The sequence below is a fragment of the Maylandia zebra genome, linkage group LG8 (genome assembly GCF_041146795.1).
Source record: "Maylandia zebra isolate NMK-2024a linkage group LG8, Mzebra_GT3a, whole genome shotgun sequence".
Classification (NCBI taxonomy): domain Eukaryota; kingdom Metazoa; phylum Chordata; class Actinopteri; order Cichliformes; family Cichlidae; genus Maylandia; species Maylandia zebra.
Genome location: NC_135174.1, coordinates 30,825,334 through 30,843,391, shown reverse-complemented (window position 1 = coordinate 30,843,391; position 18,058 = coordinate 30,825,334). Strand labels below are relative to the sequence as shown.

The window sequence follows — 18,058 nt, the reverse complement described above, 5'->3', positions numbered from 1 at the left end:
CAACGTGTTGTAACCGCTACCCGTCATCACCGCCACCACCAGCTCTGGTCCAGATGATGCAACCCTGACTCCCCCGCCCAGCCCTTCCTCACTTTATTAACTGGCTGTGTGTCTTTTTCGATGCTAGGCAACATAAACATGGCTAAATTTAGCCCCGCAGCGTGTCTCAAACCTGCTCTGCAAAGCAGATCCTCGGTGAGTAAATGCAAGAGCAGTGGTGTGGTTTGGCTGACTTTAATAGAACAAATATTTTACACGAACACGTCCACCAACAGAATAAATAGGAGCTAAACAGCTTTAATACAGTGGATACATCTGCATCATAGTGCACTAAACACACAGAGTAGCATGCATGTCAGGAATCGGTCTATTTGTGACCTCAGCACTGCACGTCGCTCAGTTACGTCACCGTGTTGGGTTCAGACTCCACGATAGAGCGATGTCGGCCCCAACGCAGAGACGCGAAGCACTGACGAACGTCATCAGATGGAAGATCTGATGGTTTATGACACACACAATGATCCCACAGTATGGATGAAGTGGGAAACACTCGGACGAGCCAGGCGGAGCTCTTTCTCTGAGGATCTCGTCTCCTCCACAGAAGGAACTCCACCAAGTTTCACCTCCAAGAAGGCGCCACTAATGTAAAACAATTAAGGCGGGGACAGGTGAAGCCTGGAGGCGGATTCTTCCAGGTAGTGCATGCGTTTCATTATTATGAACGTGATATCGCAGGATTGGATGGGAATTGTTAGCACTTAATTTAGCGATAAAGGTCCAACTCGCCGTTACGACCATAACTCAAGAATTCCAATTACAGCAAAATCTGACATAAACGTCTTACAGGATAAATTGGCGAGGAGGTCGTTTTTCTTCACGTTGTTTGTATGGAGAACATCATGGAGTCCGGTTTGAGTTTGGGATAGCGATCTGCTCACGTCATTCATTAATCTCGTTAAGACTCCGCCCTGAGTCGCCTCGTGGGTTTTTAACGGGTTTTCAGATTCAGACGGAAACACAGATAAGTCGTCCTCGGCGGTCTGAGAGCTCTGCCGCGCACGCCACGGCACATGATTACATTTGTGTTGGTCCCTCGGTCCTCGTGTGCAGAGACTTTTATCAGGTTGTGAAACACAGCGAGCAGCGATGATTGTCATGTTTATGTTCGTGACATGTTAATGACCCAATGTGACGCAAAACCATCTAATCCGACGCTCCCTGTAGTCTGAACCCAACATCAGAGGGAAACACAGTCACACCCAGAAACATCAAACCATGATGACATGTCCCGAAGGAATGCTCTGTGTATCCCGGGGAAACGTCAGAGGCCACAAATTAGACCGACGAGAGCTACAAACTCAGAGAAACGTATACGTTAGAGTACCTTTAAATGTCTTTTATAGCTTATTAGCAGCTTTAGTTAGATACTGTGCATCATAAATGAGTTTTAAGAAGTTGTCAACTAAACACTCATATTATCCAAAATCTTATTTTTTTGAAGCCAAACACTTAAAGGTTCATGTCACTAAAACAGCTGCAAGTACTTTCAGAATAAAAGCATCAGCCGTAATCCTAACGTGTCCTGTGTGGAAACTACAAACGTGCTAAGTTATGTCTTTGAGAAAATTGATGTTTTGGCAATAATTAGATCGAATCCATTTACCTGCTCCAACAATAAACCTGAGGGGCTTTGATTTTGTTACCCAGACCTCTGAACACCCACCGGGTCACCTGTCTGGGCTCAGGGCTCCTCTAATGGGCCCCCAGTGCAGGGTGGGTGTTTGGAGGTTCACATGTTTGTACTCCAGAACCTCGACGACAGATAAATCAGAGAAATCGGGCAGATTTGAGGAGCTGGGACCTGAAAATATTCTGAATTTCTGCTTGAAAAATTGGTTTATCAGCATATTTGTAAAATTAATGACGTGTTATTTATCTCTTTGTGTCAGCACTAAAGCAAGCTTTTCCTCATCCAACACCTCCAGCTGATGAAGGCGTCTCCATTAGTAATGTTTTGTCCGAGACGCGTCCTTCGCTCTGCTCGTCGTTCACATCTGCGGCTGTCCTCGCGTCAGCTGCAGGAGGAAACAGCACAGCGAGGTCTCTGCAGTTTGTAAAGCGTCTCAAATCCTGTTAGTTTGTGTTGTTATTCACTTCAGAGGTCTGAGCTCAGACCACGCAGTACCCGTGGCTCGCCATGAGGGCGGTCTGGCTCTCCCGTCGCTTGTCCTTTTTCTTCTTCTGTCGGACCTTCCAGCAGATGGCGCTGGCGCCCAGCAGCCCCAGCCCGACAGACAGCAGCACCAGTCCCAGCACCGTGATGGTGGACCCGTGGGAGTTGAAGGTGTAGGCCACCGCCGTCACCACAATGCCAGCGATGAGGACCACCACGCCGAACGGGATGGTGCAGCGGTAGCAGGACATCTCGGCGCCGCCCGTCGCCGCTGTAAGCTGGACTTCATTGACATGCGGGACGTGCGTTGTCACGACGACTCTACGATCCTTCCTGGGCTTGTCCCGGCTCAGCTTCTCGGCGGAGATGGACGGCGGCACCTTCATGGCGCTCCGGGGGACCCTGCCACCGCCACCTTTGCTGTGGAGGTCATCGGGCATTGTGATCTTGCTGGCGAGGAACAGGTGAGCCATCTTGATGCAGGTGTCAGGGATCAGCCAATCAGAGAACAGCTAGCTGTGAAGTCAGAAATAAGTTTTTGGTTACATCAAAGACATTAAAGCATCGTTTATGTCTGATATTGTTACACTTTGTTTTATTCCACAGCTGGTTTAAAACCATCAGCCAAGAAGATAAACAGCTGCTACACATCAACGCCTCCTTCCCTTCACGGTGACCTGACTTCAGCCTCTGACCATGTGTGCAGCACCAGGTTGGGATCACGCGGCCAAACTAACGACTTTCACAGATTAAATGTTACAACGCGTCAGCGGCTCGTTGAGGCGCTGGCACACTTTGTGGCGACATCTGTCTCTCCGAGCGGAAGCGAGAGCCTCTGCTGTAAACGAAGCCTTAACGTGAGGCAGAGGGAGGGCAGCCTGAGAGTGGCCTGAAAGTGAAAGATCACAGGAAATGATGCGAGGCGTAACGAGGGCCTGGCCCCGCTGTAACCTCATTATTTTCACTCCTAATCAACGACTTTTTCTACTGCAGCTCAGCTCGTTTTCATTAAGACGCGTTGGAGTGACTGTGAGAGATGCTCTGAGCAGAGCGGTGTCATTCAGACCTGCCATAGTCCAGAGAAGCAGACATCTCTACGGCTGCCACACCGAACAGCTCACACCAAATCACTGCAGAAATATGTGGAAATACTGGATCAGAGATAAAAGATCTCTAACTGAATCATTTTTGATTGGAAAGGGCGTGAGAGGACATGACAAAAAAATCATCTTAAAAATGTTCTGATATAGAACAACAACACCGAGTGTGTGAAAGAAGGCCGTCCTCACCAGCACTTAGAGGGTAGGTAGCCACGAGAGCTGCTAATGATGATTAACTGATTGATCCTCGTGGGTGAGAGCGTCTCTACAGAAGTAGACGTTTTGGTGGTTTGCTGGTCTGAATGGTTCAGGTGTGTTAACGCAACCTTTCCAGGAGTCACAGCAGATTCGGCCCTCTGCAGCGGTCCAATCAGAGTGCAGAGCTCAGACCGCTGCGCACGATCGAATGCCGCAAACCTGAAAGAGCTGAAGCTGTGACCGTCTGCTTCTCTGTTTGTGTGCAGTGACCTCACAGCAGCCAGGTTATTGGTCAGGTAATGTCACATGCAGAGGTCAGTTTGGTTTGTATGGAGCAGCTCACAACAACGGTCGCCTGGAGGTGCTCGTTACTGTAAGGTAAAGACACTGCCTGAGACTACATGAGCCTGAAGCTGTCACCTCCCACCTGTCAAACCTTTACACAGGTGCGTTACAGCCGCCTCTCCTCCCCCGTACAGGTGTGATGAAGGGGAAATGAACGTGTGAGTCTGTGGGGACTGACTCACTGCTGGAGCTGCAACACACAGACCGTCTGTGACTGTGTTTGAAAGCTGCTGCGCTGCAGAAATAACATTATTATTGATACAACAGCACACAGTGTCAAATGAAATCTGCTTCAAGAAAAATAAAATCCCAGAAGAAGCAGCTTTAAAAATGCAGACAGTCGTTCCTGCAGCCTGACTTCCACAGAGAGAGGACGAGGCTTTAACGTTCCTCCCTGAAATCAGGACTTTCCCGACATTCCAGCAGCCTGCGTGACTAAACAGTCCCGGCTGTTGCTGTGATTGTGTGGAGACGGGAAAGCTGGGAGCACTTACTGTGTCAGCGAGCAGCCGTCCATCCCTCAGAGCGCCGGTTTGAGTCTGAGCAGGTCGGGGTCTCCTCGGCGTGGAGCCTCCTCTGGCTCGCTGCTCTGCATCGTCCTCACTGCAGGAATAAACGGGGGGAACGTGGCTATCAATAGAAGAAGAGGTCCCCCACCACCGCCGCCACACCCACCCCTCCATACCACCTCCTACCCGAGGAGGAAGCAGAGGTTTAACTCTTTCCTTCCTTCAGCTGCTCTCCTGTCTGTCAGCTCTGCAGCATTGACACCACAGCTACTCCCACATTTGTCTTTAAAACACAGGCTAACATCTGGAATCTGAAAAGGCTGCTGGTTTTCTTTGCTCTGACTTGTTTGACTCTAAAAAGGCGTCACCTTCTTACACCTGTGACTGAAACACACCTGTGCAGAGCCTGGTCACGTTTGTCCAGCTACAGATGAGCCCCAAACGTGTCATGTGAAACGGCACTGCAAGGATCAAACGAGGGTTAAGACGTAGCTTCCAGGTCTGAAGAGGCAGTTGGAAAGTGTGACTAATAAATACAATACTCACCTAAAGTGAAAAATAATGCACGCATGATGAAAAAACCTGATGGTTACCATTACTTACTGGGACTGCAGACTCCTCCAGAGGACCTCCGCCCCGGAGTTAAAGCTCCTCCACATCGGCAGCGAGCGCGGGAGCCTCCGTGCTGCAGCTGCAAACTCGTGTTAACATCTGGGACCAATCAGCTGAACTTTGTTTACCGTCTGAACAGACTCACGTCCACGCTCGTCCGGACATGACCACAGGGCCTGAAAGGCTCAAACTCAGTCACGTATTCAACTTATTAACTAAAGGAATGCGACTTGCTTGCACGCCATATTTCTTCCGTATGTCACATAATCCTAAATGCTAATGTGGGTGAATCATCATCGTGGCGCAAAGCAAAGATAACGACCTAACATGGGTGCAGCGAGGATGTTTCATTCAGTGCTAGTTTCACACTGATTGCATCTTATTTACAAGATGGTATCTTCATATTCAACAACATTTTTAATACAGCAATAATTTATTTTTTCACAGTGCTTAACAAATGGATGAGACTGCCTCCTGCAAGCTTTATGCCACAGCTGCACTAATAATACTTCTACATACTTGATTATTTATTAAAAATGTGAGATTGATGATGATGATTCTGACGTGTGCACCGTTTTACTTCATGTTCAGCTCATTCGCTGCAAGACGAAACCTAAATTATGTTAATAACGTGTTTTAAAGGAAACTGGAATTTTCCTTAAAATAAAGCATAAATTGAAATAAAGTCGAATTCCCACATCATAGCTCTGTGAGGCAGTAAGAAATCATATGTTTGGTTATCCGTGTACAGGTCTGAGAGTTTTTGGCACTGCTTTGCTGTTGTGCGTTTTCAGACACACTGAGGGAGCGACAGACCGCACCTGTGCAGGTTTATTTATTTTCCAAGTTAGTTAGCGGGTTACGTGGTTGGCTGTCAGCAGGTGGTTGTGGTTCTGACCTCATGGAAGTCTGCAGGTCAACATCTGGAACAGCAAGCTCATGAGATGCAGGTGCAGCCCACATTAGGAGAAAGGAAAAGTTCAGATGCACTTGAGTCTGCTGCGTTCTGCTGACTGCAGGATAAAGTTTGTCTCCAACCAGGAGAGGAAGAGAGAACAGCTTTTTTAGGATTGCTGCAGCAGGACGGATGTCTGAGTGTGGACACGTGTGGCCTGTTCGGCTTTCATGTGATGCTACAGTTCAGACAAAAAGCAGCTCCTTATTTTTATTTGCAGGAATGTCAGCTTCTCCTCTGAGACGGCAGCGACTTCAGTCTGTGACCTGCTGAGAGCAGCTGGGAACATCTGGCCTTATTTTCAGCCCTTGAAAGACTTTTGCAAAGGCGTTTGCTGATGAGGGGTCACAGCAGGGCCTCAGCCCCCCGATGAGCCCTTTGAATCGGAACAGGGGGGCCTTGAGACCAAGAGAGGAGAACCCTGCCTGATGTGGGTCATTTCACAGCATCTCAGACTCCCACATGTGCAGTTTGGGTTCAGCATTTGTGCTGACTCACGGGTAAAGACGGGAGTGGAGATGAGGCTTTTGCCTGCCTGTGAAACTTCACCATGACAGATTTTTACAGTAAACTGCTTCGTAAATCTGACACAGGCACTTTCCTGCTTCTAGATCAGTTTTATGACCTGTGGACGAGAAGACGACTTAAAGTCTCAGCTTCAGCTCGTGTGGAAGTGATTTAAGTTCTCGTTTCCTGCTCAGATAAAGCAATCGGGGCGAAATGAAGTGTCTAATGAAGCCTCGGAGGTTGATTGATTTTTCTTCCTGACCTTTGGGACACTCGTCCAGGCACGGCGCCCGAGTGCTAAATCACTTCCTTCCCAGATCCGTTTCTGGGTCAGGGATGATGTGAGCTATTTGCTTTGGATCCGAGTCTCCGGAGACGTCCTCCCGTGCTTCCTCTGTACAACAGATGGCTGCAGGCCGTGCATGTAAAGTGGTGAGTTAGCAGCTATTGGAGCTTACAGCTCCGAGTTCGTGCTTTCCTTCCTGTGAATACAGGTGTGCTTTGTAATCCTACATGCTGATGTTGTTTGGCTCACAACAAAGTGGAAAAGTTGACTTTGCATTTTTGGACCTTCACAGCTCCCAGTTGCTAAAAAAAAACCCTTTTGACTAAAAGTGTGCAGTCACAGCAGCGGCCCCGCGAGGCCGGCCAAACTGCTGAAGCCTGGAAACAGGACGAAGAAAAAACTTGTGGAGTCTGAATTTTCCATGAAGGCATTTTGCACATGCAGGTGTGCAGAAGTAAACCAGAAGCTAACGCTAACCACTGAATGGCCTCAAAGCACTGAGGAGCAGGAACTTAATGGCATCCACAGGTTTTCTGATAATTCACTGGAGAAAACTTCAAAAAGTACTTGTTGGACTCAGTTTAAATGCTCACTGTGTGGTGAGCTCCTTCTTACCTGCGTTTGGTCCAGCCTGATGTCCTGCTGTCACCTGACAGTCACATAACCTCTCAGATAACTTTCTCCATCAGCAGGCTTCCAGAAGATGGCCAATCAGAACAAAGTGTGTTTGGAGGAGGGTAAAGAGACAGGAGCTCAAACAGCCTGTTTCAGTCAATAGGAGATGATGATTCTGATATCTGCAGCTCGTGGTCAGACGGCCTCCAGGCTCTTGTTTGGGCAGAGATCTGGAAGCTTTATCTAAATTAACTTTCCCTTCAGCGCTCATCAGGACAGTAAGATCAGGCTTCAAACTTTCCTTTTTGCTAAAGCATATAGTTAGGGCTGGACCAGGTGACCCTGAATCCTCCCTTAGTGATGCTGCAATAGACATAGGCTGCCGGGGATTCCCATGATGCACTGGGTGTTTCTTCTTCACTCACTGTGTTAACAGACCTCTCTGCATTGGATCATATCTGTTATTAACCTCTGTCTCTCTTCCACAGCATGTCTTTATCCTGTCTTCCTTCTCTCACCCCAACCAATCACAGCAGATGGCCCCGCCCCTCCCTGAGCCTGGTTCTGCCGGAGGTTTCTTCCTGTTAAAAGGGAGTTTTTCCTTCCCACTGTCACCAAAGTGCTGCTCATAGGGGTCATATGATTGTTGGGTTGAATTTAACTGTCAGACTTTACAGCTGCAGAACTCAGAAAAACATGAAACGCCGTCACTGAAGGTCTTTTTATGTCCTCCATCGACCCCGACCTCCTCCTGCTGCCGGCTCAGTTCAGAAACGTGGATTCATTCAAAAAATGTTTCTGTTTTTTAGACATTTGGATTTTGTGGAGAAAACAGACAGTTTGTTCTGTTCAGACAAGCTTTATTACTGTTTGTTTTCTTATTTTTATTTTCATTCATTTCAAATGTTTTTAAACATTCCCTTTAGTTTCAGTCTCCCGAGTGGGATTTCTAGTTTGAGCTTGTGGTAAATGTCAGAGGCAATATAATATATAAACAAAACTTTTAAAAAGCAGCGACTCTTAATAAGCTCATCAGGCAGTTTGTGATAATAAATTAAAAAATACCCAAACTGAGCACATTTCCTCTATGACTTTATTTTGTTTTCCATGTTAACAGAATTGTTACATAATAACCTGTTTGGACACAGAATGGAAACAAGGACAGAAAAAAACTTTCACACTTTCAAACATGACTTTCAGCTCGTTTCCACCAGAGAAGCAAACACGGAGCATCGATGTCGAAGAAGAAAGAGAGAGAGTGGGGAGTTCAGGAAGTGTGAGTGTCAGGACGATTGTTGTTTGGTATTATTAGGATCAGAGGAAGTCGAGGATGTTATTAGAGAGGGAAAGACATGAGCCAAATGGAGCAAGAGTGACAGGATGCGAACAGCTCGAGCAGATCAAATACAAAGAGGCGAGGAGGTCACGAGCACACGATGAGCAGTCGCTGTTCCAAAAAACCTGAAAAAGAAATTTCAAAATGTGAAACTCAAAAAAAGATGAAACTGACTGAGAGCCTCAGACGGTGAGTGGAGGAAGAGCACGTAGAGGCTCAGAGGAGAGAAAGTGTTCCCATAATTCACTGCTTTCATGCAGACTGGGCGTGTCAGCGGCCGGATGACCTCACCTCCTGATGCAGCCCTGGAGACACGACAGGAAGGGCCTCCATCCCCGCGGTCAGCGGGTCACAGAGAACACACCAAACGACGCGTTTTCATGACTCATCGTGAATCTGACCTCCTGCCACCTCAGGAAAGGTGAGGCTCACAGCCACGCCCACCAAAGTAAAACGTCAGGTAACGAGGCCGATCCCAGTAGACTTCCCAGCATGCACTATGACGGAAACTCGACCAAACCCCCAAACCGTCCAATCTGAGCTCCATGCCGACTGAATGTTGAGTGATGTAATGAAGGGCAGGTTGTAAATAACGAACCTGTTTAAGAGGATATCAGGATGCAGTGACGTGTTATTCACTCTTGTTTTGGCCGTTCTGATGGACGAGCAGCAGGTCACGTCCACCCAGAGGCCTCCTGCTCATTCTCAGGTGATCCTGACCTCACCTGTGAGTGAGTAATGCAAACACACACGAGGTACACGGCGAGAGCTGCACGTCTCTAAACCACTGACTGAGAGCGGCCTGCAGCCGTGCTGACATCTAGTGGTGCAATCAGGAACTACAGTGGAGTGCAGTGGCGCTCATGCGTCAGTTTATTCATGTCTGCCTCTAACATCAGTTTGGCTTTGAAATCAAAGCTCCGCTGCATGTTCGCTCCCACCTGTACTCTCTCAGGATTCTGCAGATGGTTTGAAAGATTGCATCGACCTCAGCCCTGGTTTTAGCTCCTGGAGTGTAACACAGGATATTTCATGGACACACACTCATGATGACGTCCACAAAAGTCAAAGGTCAGTTTTTCAGTCAGTTTTCACCACAGGGCAGCATTTTTAATTGAACTGTGACGTGTGGACAAGCTCACCGCACACATTTATGCACCCAGCCGAAATGAAGGACACTCTGATGCCGGTAATCGGGTTGAGGATGAGGCGGTTATGCAACTCTGGCTCATAACTGTAGAAAGAAGAACACAGACTAAAACCTCACAGTTTCCACGACGTAGAAACTAAAACCTTCCACAATCATTTCAGGACACACTCCACAGTTTAGCGATCTCCTACGTAGCATGCAACGAAACACAGGCTGCTGCAGACACACTGGGAGAGAAATATTGGAGAAAAACGACTCCAGGGCTCAGTGGGAGCTGGCCAGTTTAGAAGCGTTTACTATCCAGTCTGACTGAACTGTGCCCGGGATGATTCTGGGAACTTTCCCACTACGGTGTCTGCAAAAAATGGCATTAATTCTAATTTACTGACCATGCTGTCAGTGTTGGGAAGGTTACTTTTAAAATGTATTCCACTACAGATTACAGATTACATGCCCCAAAATGTATTTTGTAACGTATTCCATTGCGTTACTGAATGTGAGTAACGTATTCTGAATACTTTGGATTACTTAATATATTATCAAGCTTTTTACAACTACATGAATGTGATTTATTACTATTACTGCAGGTTACTCTCCACACCAACACCAGCTAGATGTTTAAATCTTAATATAATGAGTAACAGTAGGTGGACATTAGGTAAGGCTGCACTTTTTGCAGCGATCTCGTATAGAAAACTATTCCTCGTGTATATAAAACAGGTCCGCAGCTCCGAACCGTAGTAAAGGGACCTCTGGCTAATACGTCGGGTTCGTGTCGGGCTCGTAGCTGAAAACTAGCTTTACTTTGTTGTCTGGGTCGACTTTGCTAGCGAGAGACAGAGAGAGGCGTTGAAAGGCTGCTGCAACGGAGCTTATTGTTTCAGAGTAAAACATGAACACAGCGTACAGTCGAGTCTTAACAGCTTACTCACAGCTGGGCCACACTGCCCATGAGGCTGCATGCTTTATGCCTGTAACACTCTGCCTATTGCCTTCATATTGACCTCCTAGGACCTGGCGTCCACATGTGTGGACATCACATTTTTCTCTACAAGGGCCTGATATGCACTTACGAGGACATTATGCTGCCGCTGTTCTATCAAAATTTGAAACAAATGTCCTCATATGTGGATCTCATTTTTCTCAAAAACAAAAATTAGGAAAAAGAAAATCTGGTAATTCTTTGTTTTTACATTCTTTAGGTCCCAATCAACCCAAATAGCAAAGAAAACTGCATGCCATGAAAGAGTTCAGGTCTCAGGAGGTTAAATCATTTTGGAACAATAATTTTAAAAAATATTTCTTCACGTCATTATGCGGCTGCAAGTAGGGGTGACGTGGGGCGTGAGATTGAGACTCGGGCATTAGAGCCTCTTAATGCGCGTTTTGTTTGGGTTTCCACCGGCGTGGAATTACCACAAAAGAAAAAGACCGAGTGTAATCCATTTATTTCAACAAAGTACGACAACTGAGGAAGTTCAGGGTCTCTCCAAAGATCCTCAGGATTTTCTATACAGGCGCTGTGGAGAGCATCCTCACACAGAACATGACATCGTGGTTGGGGAACAGCTGTGTGAAGGACCAAAAAGCTCTCCAGAGAGTGATCCGTACAGCAGAACGCTGCTGCAGGATTGCTCTCCCCCCGCTTCAGGACACCTACACCAGGAGATGCCGGACTAGAGCAGCGCAGATACTGAAGGACCCGTCCCATCCTGGCAACAAACTGTTCCAACTTCTGCAATCTGGTAGAAGGTTCCGCATCTTCCGGGCAAGGACAGAGAGACTCAAGAGGAGCTTCTATCCCCAAGCCATCCGTGCCCTAAACACACACACCCGCCCTCTCACATCATCTATAATTGACTGAGACAGGACTCTTCCAGACACTAAACCAAGGCACAATGTACATTTCAATTCCTTTAATTTTAAATATGTTTATATTGTCTATCCTGTAAAATAGTCAGATGTCTATTCATATTAATGTACAGAATTCACCTGCTTGCTGCTACTACTGCACATTCACCCAGTGTATATACTAATATATATATATATATATATATATATATATATATATATATATATATATAGTACATATTCCGCATGAGGACCTGGAGAAGCTTATTCACGCTTTTGTGACCTCCAGGTTGGATTATTGTAACTCCTTGTACTATGGTCTTCCCTCTTCTCTTCTTCTTAAACTGCAAACAGTCCAAAATGCAGCAGCCCGCCTTTTGACTGGTACCAGGAAATTTTGCCATATTACCCCTGTCCTAGCTAGCCTGCATTGGCTGCCCATAAAGTACCGTATTCAATTTAAAATATTACTCCTTACTTTCAAAACTATTAATAAATTAGCGCCAAGTTATCTTAGTGAACTTCTCAAACCACATACTCCTGCTAGAACACTCAGATCTGCCACTCAACTACTTCTGACCCAACCCAGATCTCGACTGAAGTCCCGGGGTGACCGTGCGTTTGCTCTGGCTGCCCCGGTACTGTGGAATACCCTTCCTCTCGACCTCCGCGCATCTGATTCCATTGCACTGTTCAAATCACGATTAAAAACCCACTTATTCAATCTTGCCTTTCCCTCTAGTTAATATTTCTTTTATGATTTTATATCATGCACTTCTATGCTCATTTCAATTCTTGTTTGCTCTGTACCTGTTGCTTTCCTATGTATTAGTGACAGTTATCTGTTTGCATATTTAGTACTTGCTTTGGTCCTATTTCTATTATCCTCCTCCTATACTCTATTTTACTTGTTAAGCACCTTGGCATACCCTTGGTTTTTACGTGTGCTTTATAAATAAAGTTTATTATATATATATATATATATATATATATATATAATGTTCTTGCTCTACACCCCCCCCCCCCCCCCCCCATTTTTGCACATGTCGAGGAGCGTGTCAGGCTACATTTCACTGTGTGTTATACTTGTATAACTATGCATGTGACAAATAAAGAACCTTGAACCTTGAACCAAAGTAACTGAATACCACCTTTTTAAACAGTAACTGCCCATATGGAAAAGAAATAGTAAAAACTTATATGTGATTACTCATGAAAGTGGCCGCTTTATGATTACTTTCATACATTGTTTTAGTAAGTATCCAAAACATACAAGTTTCATTATATAATTTTTCAAGGGATCTTATATCTGTTTTCACTCTTATATGCTTTTCATACAGGTTTCACACAAGACAGACACAAATTTTATAAGATTTATATATGTCTTTTCCATTTGGGTGTAACAGAATACAGTTACTCATATTTTGTATTTTGAATACGTAACGCTGGTACATGTGCTCCGTTACTCCCCAGCACTGCATGCTGTCTACATCTTTTCTTCACAAGTGCTTCAAAGTATCCGTGACTGCACATTTCACATCATGTGTTGAACCACTTTAAAGTTCTTTAAAGCATCGTCACGGGGACCGAAGAAAATGGGATTCATATTCAACAAAATTTGAAAGCAAGTGCCATCAGTCAGCATCTGTCTCAGATCATCTAGCACATAGGTGTCAAACTCTGGCCCGCGGGCCAAATTTGGCCCGCAGCCTAATTACATTTGGCCCGCGAAGCCATACCAAATGACTATCAGAGCTGGCCTACTGGTATTATCCAGCTAATATATATATTGTTTAGTATTAAGCTTTGCTTGTTCCATATTCAGTTTTTCAGCAAAACGTGTTCGAGTCCATAAGAAAAGATTCATTCTCATATCTGGAGGAAGATTTTTTTTTAAATAAATATTAATGTTAGCCCGCGACTTTGTTCCAGATTTGAATTTTGGCCCACTGTGTATTTGAGTTTGACACCCCTGATCTAGCACAGAGTAGCGTTGACTGACACGTGATGTGCTCAAAGTTGGGCTTCAAACCTGCATCCCTGTTTGGGTCTAGCCTCTACTCAGAGTCCTTATCTCCTGACCTGCACTGCCCTTTGTGGACCTTCTGCAGTTCTGCTAAATCCACTGGAAAGGTCTGGCAGTAGGCTACAATGTTCTGGATCTTAAAGTTGAGGAAGTGCACGGGAAAGCCAAACTTCTGCAGTTTGCGGACAAACTTCCTGGCCGCCAGGCGCGACTCCTCCACACTTATTAAAAGAAAGAGGAAGCAAGGAGATGGTTGGAAACCCACCGTGCTGCACCATAGTCTGAGGAGATGTGAATCCAGACAAACCTCTTGGTTCCCAGGCAGATGATTTTCCCAGTTCGGAAGATGGTCGCTGTTGCTTTTGGCTCCCGGATCCTAGCGATGATCCCTGTGAAATACTGAAAAACAGCAAGAATGAAAACCAGTGCCGGGCTTATTATGTCTTCACGTACATCACTCGTTCAGGTCTCTGCACCTGTGGTTTGTACTGCACGTTCCACATCCTGCGAGCAATGAACTTCAGGTCCAAACAGCAGCCCAGGTCCACTGTGGAGATGACGTTACTGCACGCAAACACATAAAAACACAAGAGTCACAGCTGCGTGTTCAAGCCGCAGAGCCGTCACTGGACAGAAGCAGACTGTGATCTCTGCGGTGATACCATATCACTGGGGCGAGATTCGACGACTTCTCCTTCAGTGTCTCAGGGTCCTCCGGGGTCCCGGGTTTAACAGGAAGGGCCTTCAGTTCAGACGAGGAGGACGCACACGTGGGCTTAGCTTCTGCTGAGGAATTCTGGGAGCTGCTGTCTCGTGACTGCGTGCCGGCGATCCCGCTCTCTGCAGTCCGATCCTCCTTCTTACAGATTCTGTCTGAGGCACGAACAAGAGCAGCAGAGCTGAAAGTACCACAAACTGCAGTTCCTCTGACGTCCACTCGAGGCTCCAAAACCAACTGTCACTAAGTGCTAATTAGCAGTTATGGATTAACAGTATATGGATGCAGCTCGGTCACTGCTCAGCGCTCCACCCAGTCATGATCGCACCGTGTGCAGAGTGTTGTCGGCTCTGTTGTCGTACCTGCATCGTCACAGGTGACCGTGTTCAGTGTCAGGAGCTCATCAGGCAATAACTTGAAAAACAGCTCCTCCTCGCCGACCTCCTCGCTGACATCCTCTGTCCTCCTGGGGTTCTGCAGCAAGAAGAGAATCTGCCTATGTGCTAACGTGGTGCTACATGTTTCTGCTCTGTGTGGTGTCCAGAAATGAACAAGCTCAGTGTCGATAACTCCAGGTCCAACCTTCACATCCTGAAATCAGTCCAACTCAAAAATGGTCTGAATTCCTCTCCAGCGAAACGACTGGTCACTGTTCACAGTGGTGTCAGGTTAAAGTTTAACACCCAGCTGTTAGTAGTTAGCAGGTTAGCTGGCTAGTTTCAGTATATAGTCTGTGACGACTGCAGCACATCATCATCTAAAGATACACTTTGGCGTGACCTTAACAGGCTTGTGTCTGGATTCAATCACTTCTGTGAAGACGAGTGGACCAGAGTTGAAATTTTCTCCACGTTTGATTTTCAGGTCTGAAATGCGGCAGTTTACCGGTTTGATTTTTAAACCAGCAGCTGAAAAAATGAAAACTCACGTTAGCGATGAACTCATCGAAGTATCGCTCCAACGCAGACTCGTCCATGATGCAGGAGGAAGCCTCAGCGATCAAACCCAGTAATAACAGCGAGCCAAAAATAAACGTACTGTCAGAGGTTTAGTGTGAAGTTGATTGTTTACATCCAAAAAGATTCAGACAGGAGTCTGTTGCTAGGAGACGAAGATGCTCAAACATGACAGTGAATGATTTTATGTGTTCTTCCAAAAAAATAATTTAAATGAAAATCAAGAGAAAGTGATAAAAACAAATGCTTCACTGCTTTGAGCCACGCCCCCTGCAGGTGGACAGGGTTGCGTTCAGGGTGGAACCCACTGAAAGCATCCCATCGGAAATGCAAAACCTGCTTATTTCAGCTCTCTGCTAGAGTGGCTTTGCACCAACCCCAGTTCTTAATAATCCCCTTCTCTTATTCTGGGCCTCGGTGTCATCACCACCACTGTTCACCCACTGCCTAAAGAGGGACGCTGTTAGCTCCTCCCCCTGAGCCAATACACTCAAAGCAGGTTTGTTCCTGGGTTTTCTTTTACAAAAGCTGCTGCATGCTTCAGGTGGGGTTTCCCATCAGCGAGGCCAGATATGGACATCCCCTCTCTATGACATCATACAGACCCACGAGGGGAACAAACTGTGATAAACTGAGTGTTGAGCAGCCTGAGCGTTGGGCTCAGCGTGAGCAAACGCTCAGCATTACAAACTCAGGCATGTGACAGGGAGAGGGGGGGCGAGTACTCGAGTATCTCGACCTGTAGAGGCTGTTTGTTTAAATTGGGGATGATTACAGCAAACATTCAGCCTCCTTCCTGCCCGCTCTTATCTCCTCACACCCTCCCACCCACTCCACCTTTCCTTCATTCCTTCTTTGTCAGTTATTTCTTCACTTTTTGTTCCTCCCACAGATTCAGTGTGTGTGCCGTTTCCTTTATTGTTTCCTTCTCCTTCATTACCTTTTATCATCATTCAGGTTTTATTTATTTTCTCCCTTTTTTGTACCTCCATCCACCTTTACAGTTTTCCTCTTGTCCCTCTTTCCTTTCTTTCGTGGGGTTTAATGCCTTCATACTCCACGTTCTTATTCCTTTTCTACTTATCATTCATTTTCTTCCATTTCCTCGTGACCTTCCTTATTTCCTTCTTTAACTTAGTTTGGATTTCCCCCACATGTCCTTTCTCATCTCTTTCCTCCTTTAATCCCTTTTTTCTCCTTTCTTCAATCCTTCCTCTTTCCCTTTTTACTTGCATCCCATCATTTGTGGCTTAACTGCTTCCTTTTCTTTCCTTCCTTCTTTTTGACTCATTTCTGTCCTTGCCCATACATTTTGTCTCACATCTTTGTTTCCTTCACTTCATAGCCCCCCCTCCTCACGTCTGTCTGTTATTCCATTTCATTCTTTCTTTTAAATTTGTCCTTCCTTCCTTTCCTTTCAATTCGTTTCTGCCTTCCTTGAACTCATCCTACTTCCTCTCCTTGTTTCTTTACAAATCTTTCCTTCCCTGCTTGTTCCTTTCAGTTAATGTTGTCTTTTTCTTTGATCTGGTACTTTTCCCTGCATTCCTCTTTTTTTTAATTTTGTTTTGTCCTTCCATCCATCCTTGTTTCTTCTCCCTCATTCCTTTATTCCTCCCTTCTTTGCTCTTTGTGATTTCTTCCCTTTGATAACTTCTTCCATGTTTTGTTTTGCTTTCCCCTTCATCTTCTTCCTTTAATTTACTCCCTGCTGTGGTCTCAGTTCCTCTTTCCTCCGTCCTTAACTTCATCCTTCGGTCCTCCTTTATCCCCTCCTCCTCCTGTCTGTCCCTCCTCCAGCTGAAGTAAACAGATGAACCGGGAGATACTGAATCTCTCCCTGGGCCCCTCTTCCTCACTCCTCCCAGTTAATTGGGCTCTGGCTGTCTGAGTGGCAGTCGCAGCAGTATTGAGGCCCGGCCGTGCTCCAGATGTGCGCAGAGTTGACCGCAGTGAAATGTGAGCCGCTCCGGCCTGGCTGCCTGTATTTTGGGATGTTTTACACGGGGCAGGACAAAGACACGTTTCCAGGCGGGATCCCGGCCTGAGCAGATGTTCCTGTGCTGGGAGCCGAAGAGGAAGAAGGAGAGGAAGAAGAAGAGGAGGACCCGCGCGCAGCAGAGCGAGGACAGAGACGGTAGAGTTTGCGCGAACATCGGCCTGTTTGGGCAGCGTTTGCTGACAGGAAGTCGGCGTTAATCACTCCCGCCGGTGCTTCCTGCTCGCGCCGCTGATCAGCCACGTGTGGTCGCGCAGCTGCGCCGTGTTTGACGCACGCGAGCGCACGTTCACAGACAGTTACCGGGAAACTTCGGATAACTCCTCAAATTCAAGTAATTACTAAAAAAGGCAGCGAGGGGTCGCAGTAATGGTTGAGCCCTCAGGTTTCCCTGGCAACGTTAACAGCAACCAAGATTAGCAAAGCAGGACTACAAGCTGACAAGTTGTAGTCCTGTAAGCGTAGGCTGAGACCACCGAGAGTAAACGTGACTAAAAGTCTTCAGATTAGATGAAAATTCACCGGAAACGTTTCTTCTTTCTAAACAGACTTTAAATTAGCCTGTTTAGAAATTAGACTTTAAATTAGCCTGTTTTACACATACAGTGGTACCATTGGTTGCCATGACAACATGGCTGGCTCTCCATTAACTAGTTTTTCCACTATGCTAGCTAACAGCATGAACAAAGCATTACAAGCTGAACCAAATTGTCCCCTTGTGG

The 18,058-nt window shown here is 46.3% G+C and overlaps 3 protein-coding genes across 6 annotated transcripts in view; 1 reads left to right on the top strand and 2 right to left on the bottom strand.

Annotated features, from left to right (window-relative positions):
- Positions 1 to 218: 218 nt before the first annotated feature.
- Positions 219 to 5,301, bottom strand: LOC101466489 (transmembrane protein 100). 2 transcript variants are annotated; one of them, XM_076887812.1, is made up of 3 exons: positions 4,929 to 5,301; positions 4,311 to 4,419; positions 219 to 2,689 (listed from the first exon to the last, which is right to left on the bottom strand). In XM_076887812.1, the coding sequence occupies exon 3, from the start codon at positions 2,644 to 2,646 to the stop codon at positions 2,170 to 2,172; it is 477 nt and encodes a 158-aa protein (XP_076743927.1). In that variant the 5' UTR covers positions 2,647 to 2,689; positions 4,311 to 4,419; positions 4,929 to 5,301; the 3' UTR covers positions 219 to 2,169. The 2 variants fall into 2 exon arrangements, with proteins under 2 accessions (XP_076743927.1, XP_076743928.1); XM_076887813.1 differs by lacking the exon at positions 4,929 to 5,301 and adding an exon at positions 4,721 to 4,914.
- Positions 5,302 to 9,340: 4,039 nt separating this feature from the next.
- On the bottom strand, positions 9,341 to 16,154 carry LOC101466192 (uncharacterized). The gene is made up of 8 exons (XM_004565275.2): positions 15,310 to 16,154; positions 14,744 to 14,855; positions 14,326 to 14,536; positions 14,140 to 14,227; positions 13,971 to 14,062; positions 13,720 to 13,884; positions 9,779 to 9,870; positions 9,341 to 9,644 (listed from the first exon to the last, which is right to left on the bottom strand). Exons 1-8 carry the CDS (start codon positions 15,355 to 15,357, stop codon positions 9,532 to 9,534), a joined length of 921 nt encoding a protein of 306 aa, XP_004565332.1. The 5' UTR covers positions 15,358 to 16,154; the 3' UTR covers positions 9,341 to 9,531.
- Positions 16,155 to 17,133: 979 nt separating this feature from the next.
- ankfn1a (ankyrin repeat and fibronectin type III domain containing 1a) overlaps positions 17,134 to 18,058 on the top strand; it is a 99,671-nt gene continuing 98,746 nt past the window's right edge. For all 3 annotated transcript variants that reach the window (XM_076887808.1, XM_076887809.1, XM_076887807.1), the window contains exon 1: positions 17,134 to 17,474. The gene's annotated coding sequence lies outside the window, so the exon portion shown is untranslated. The remainder of the gene's footprint in view (positions 17,475 to 18,058) is intronic.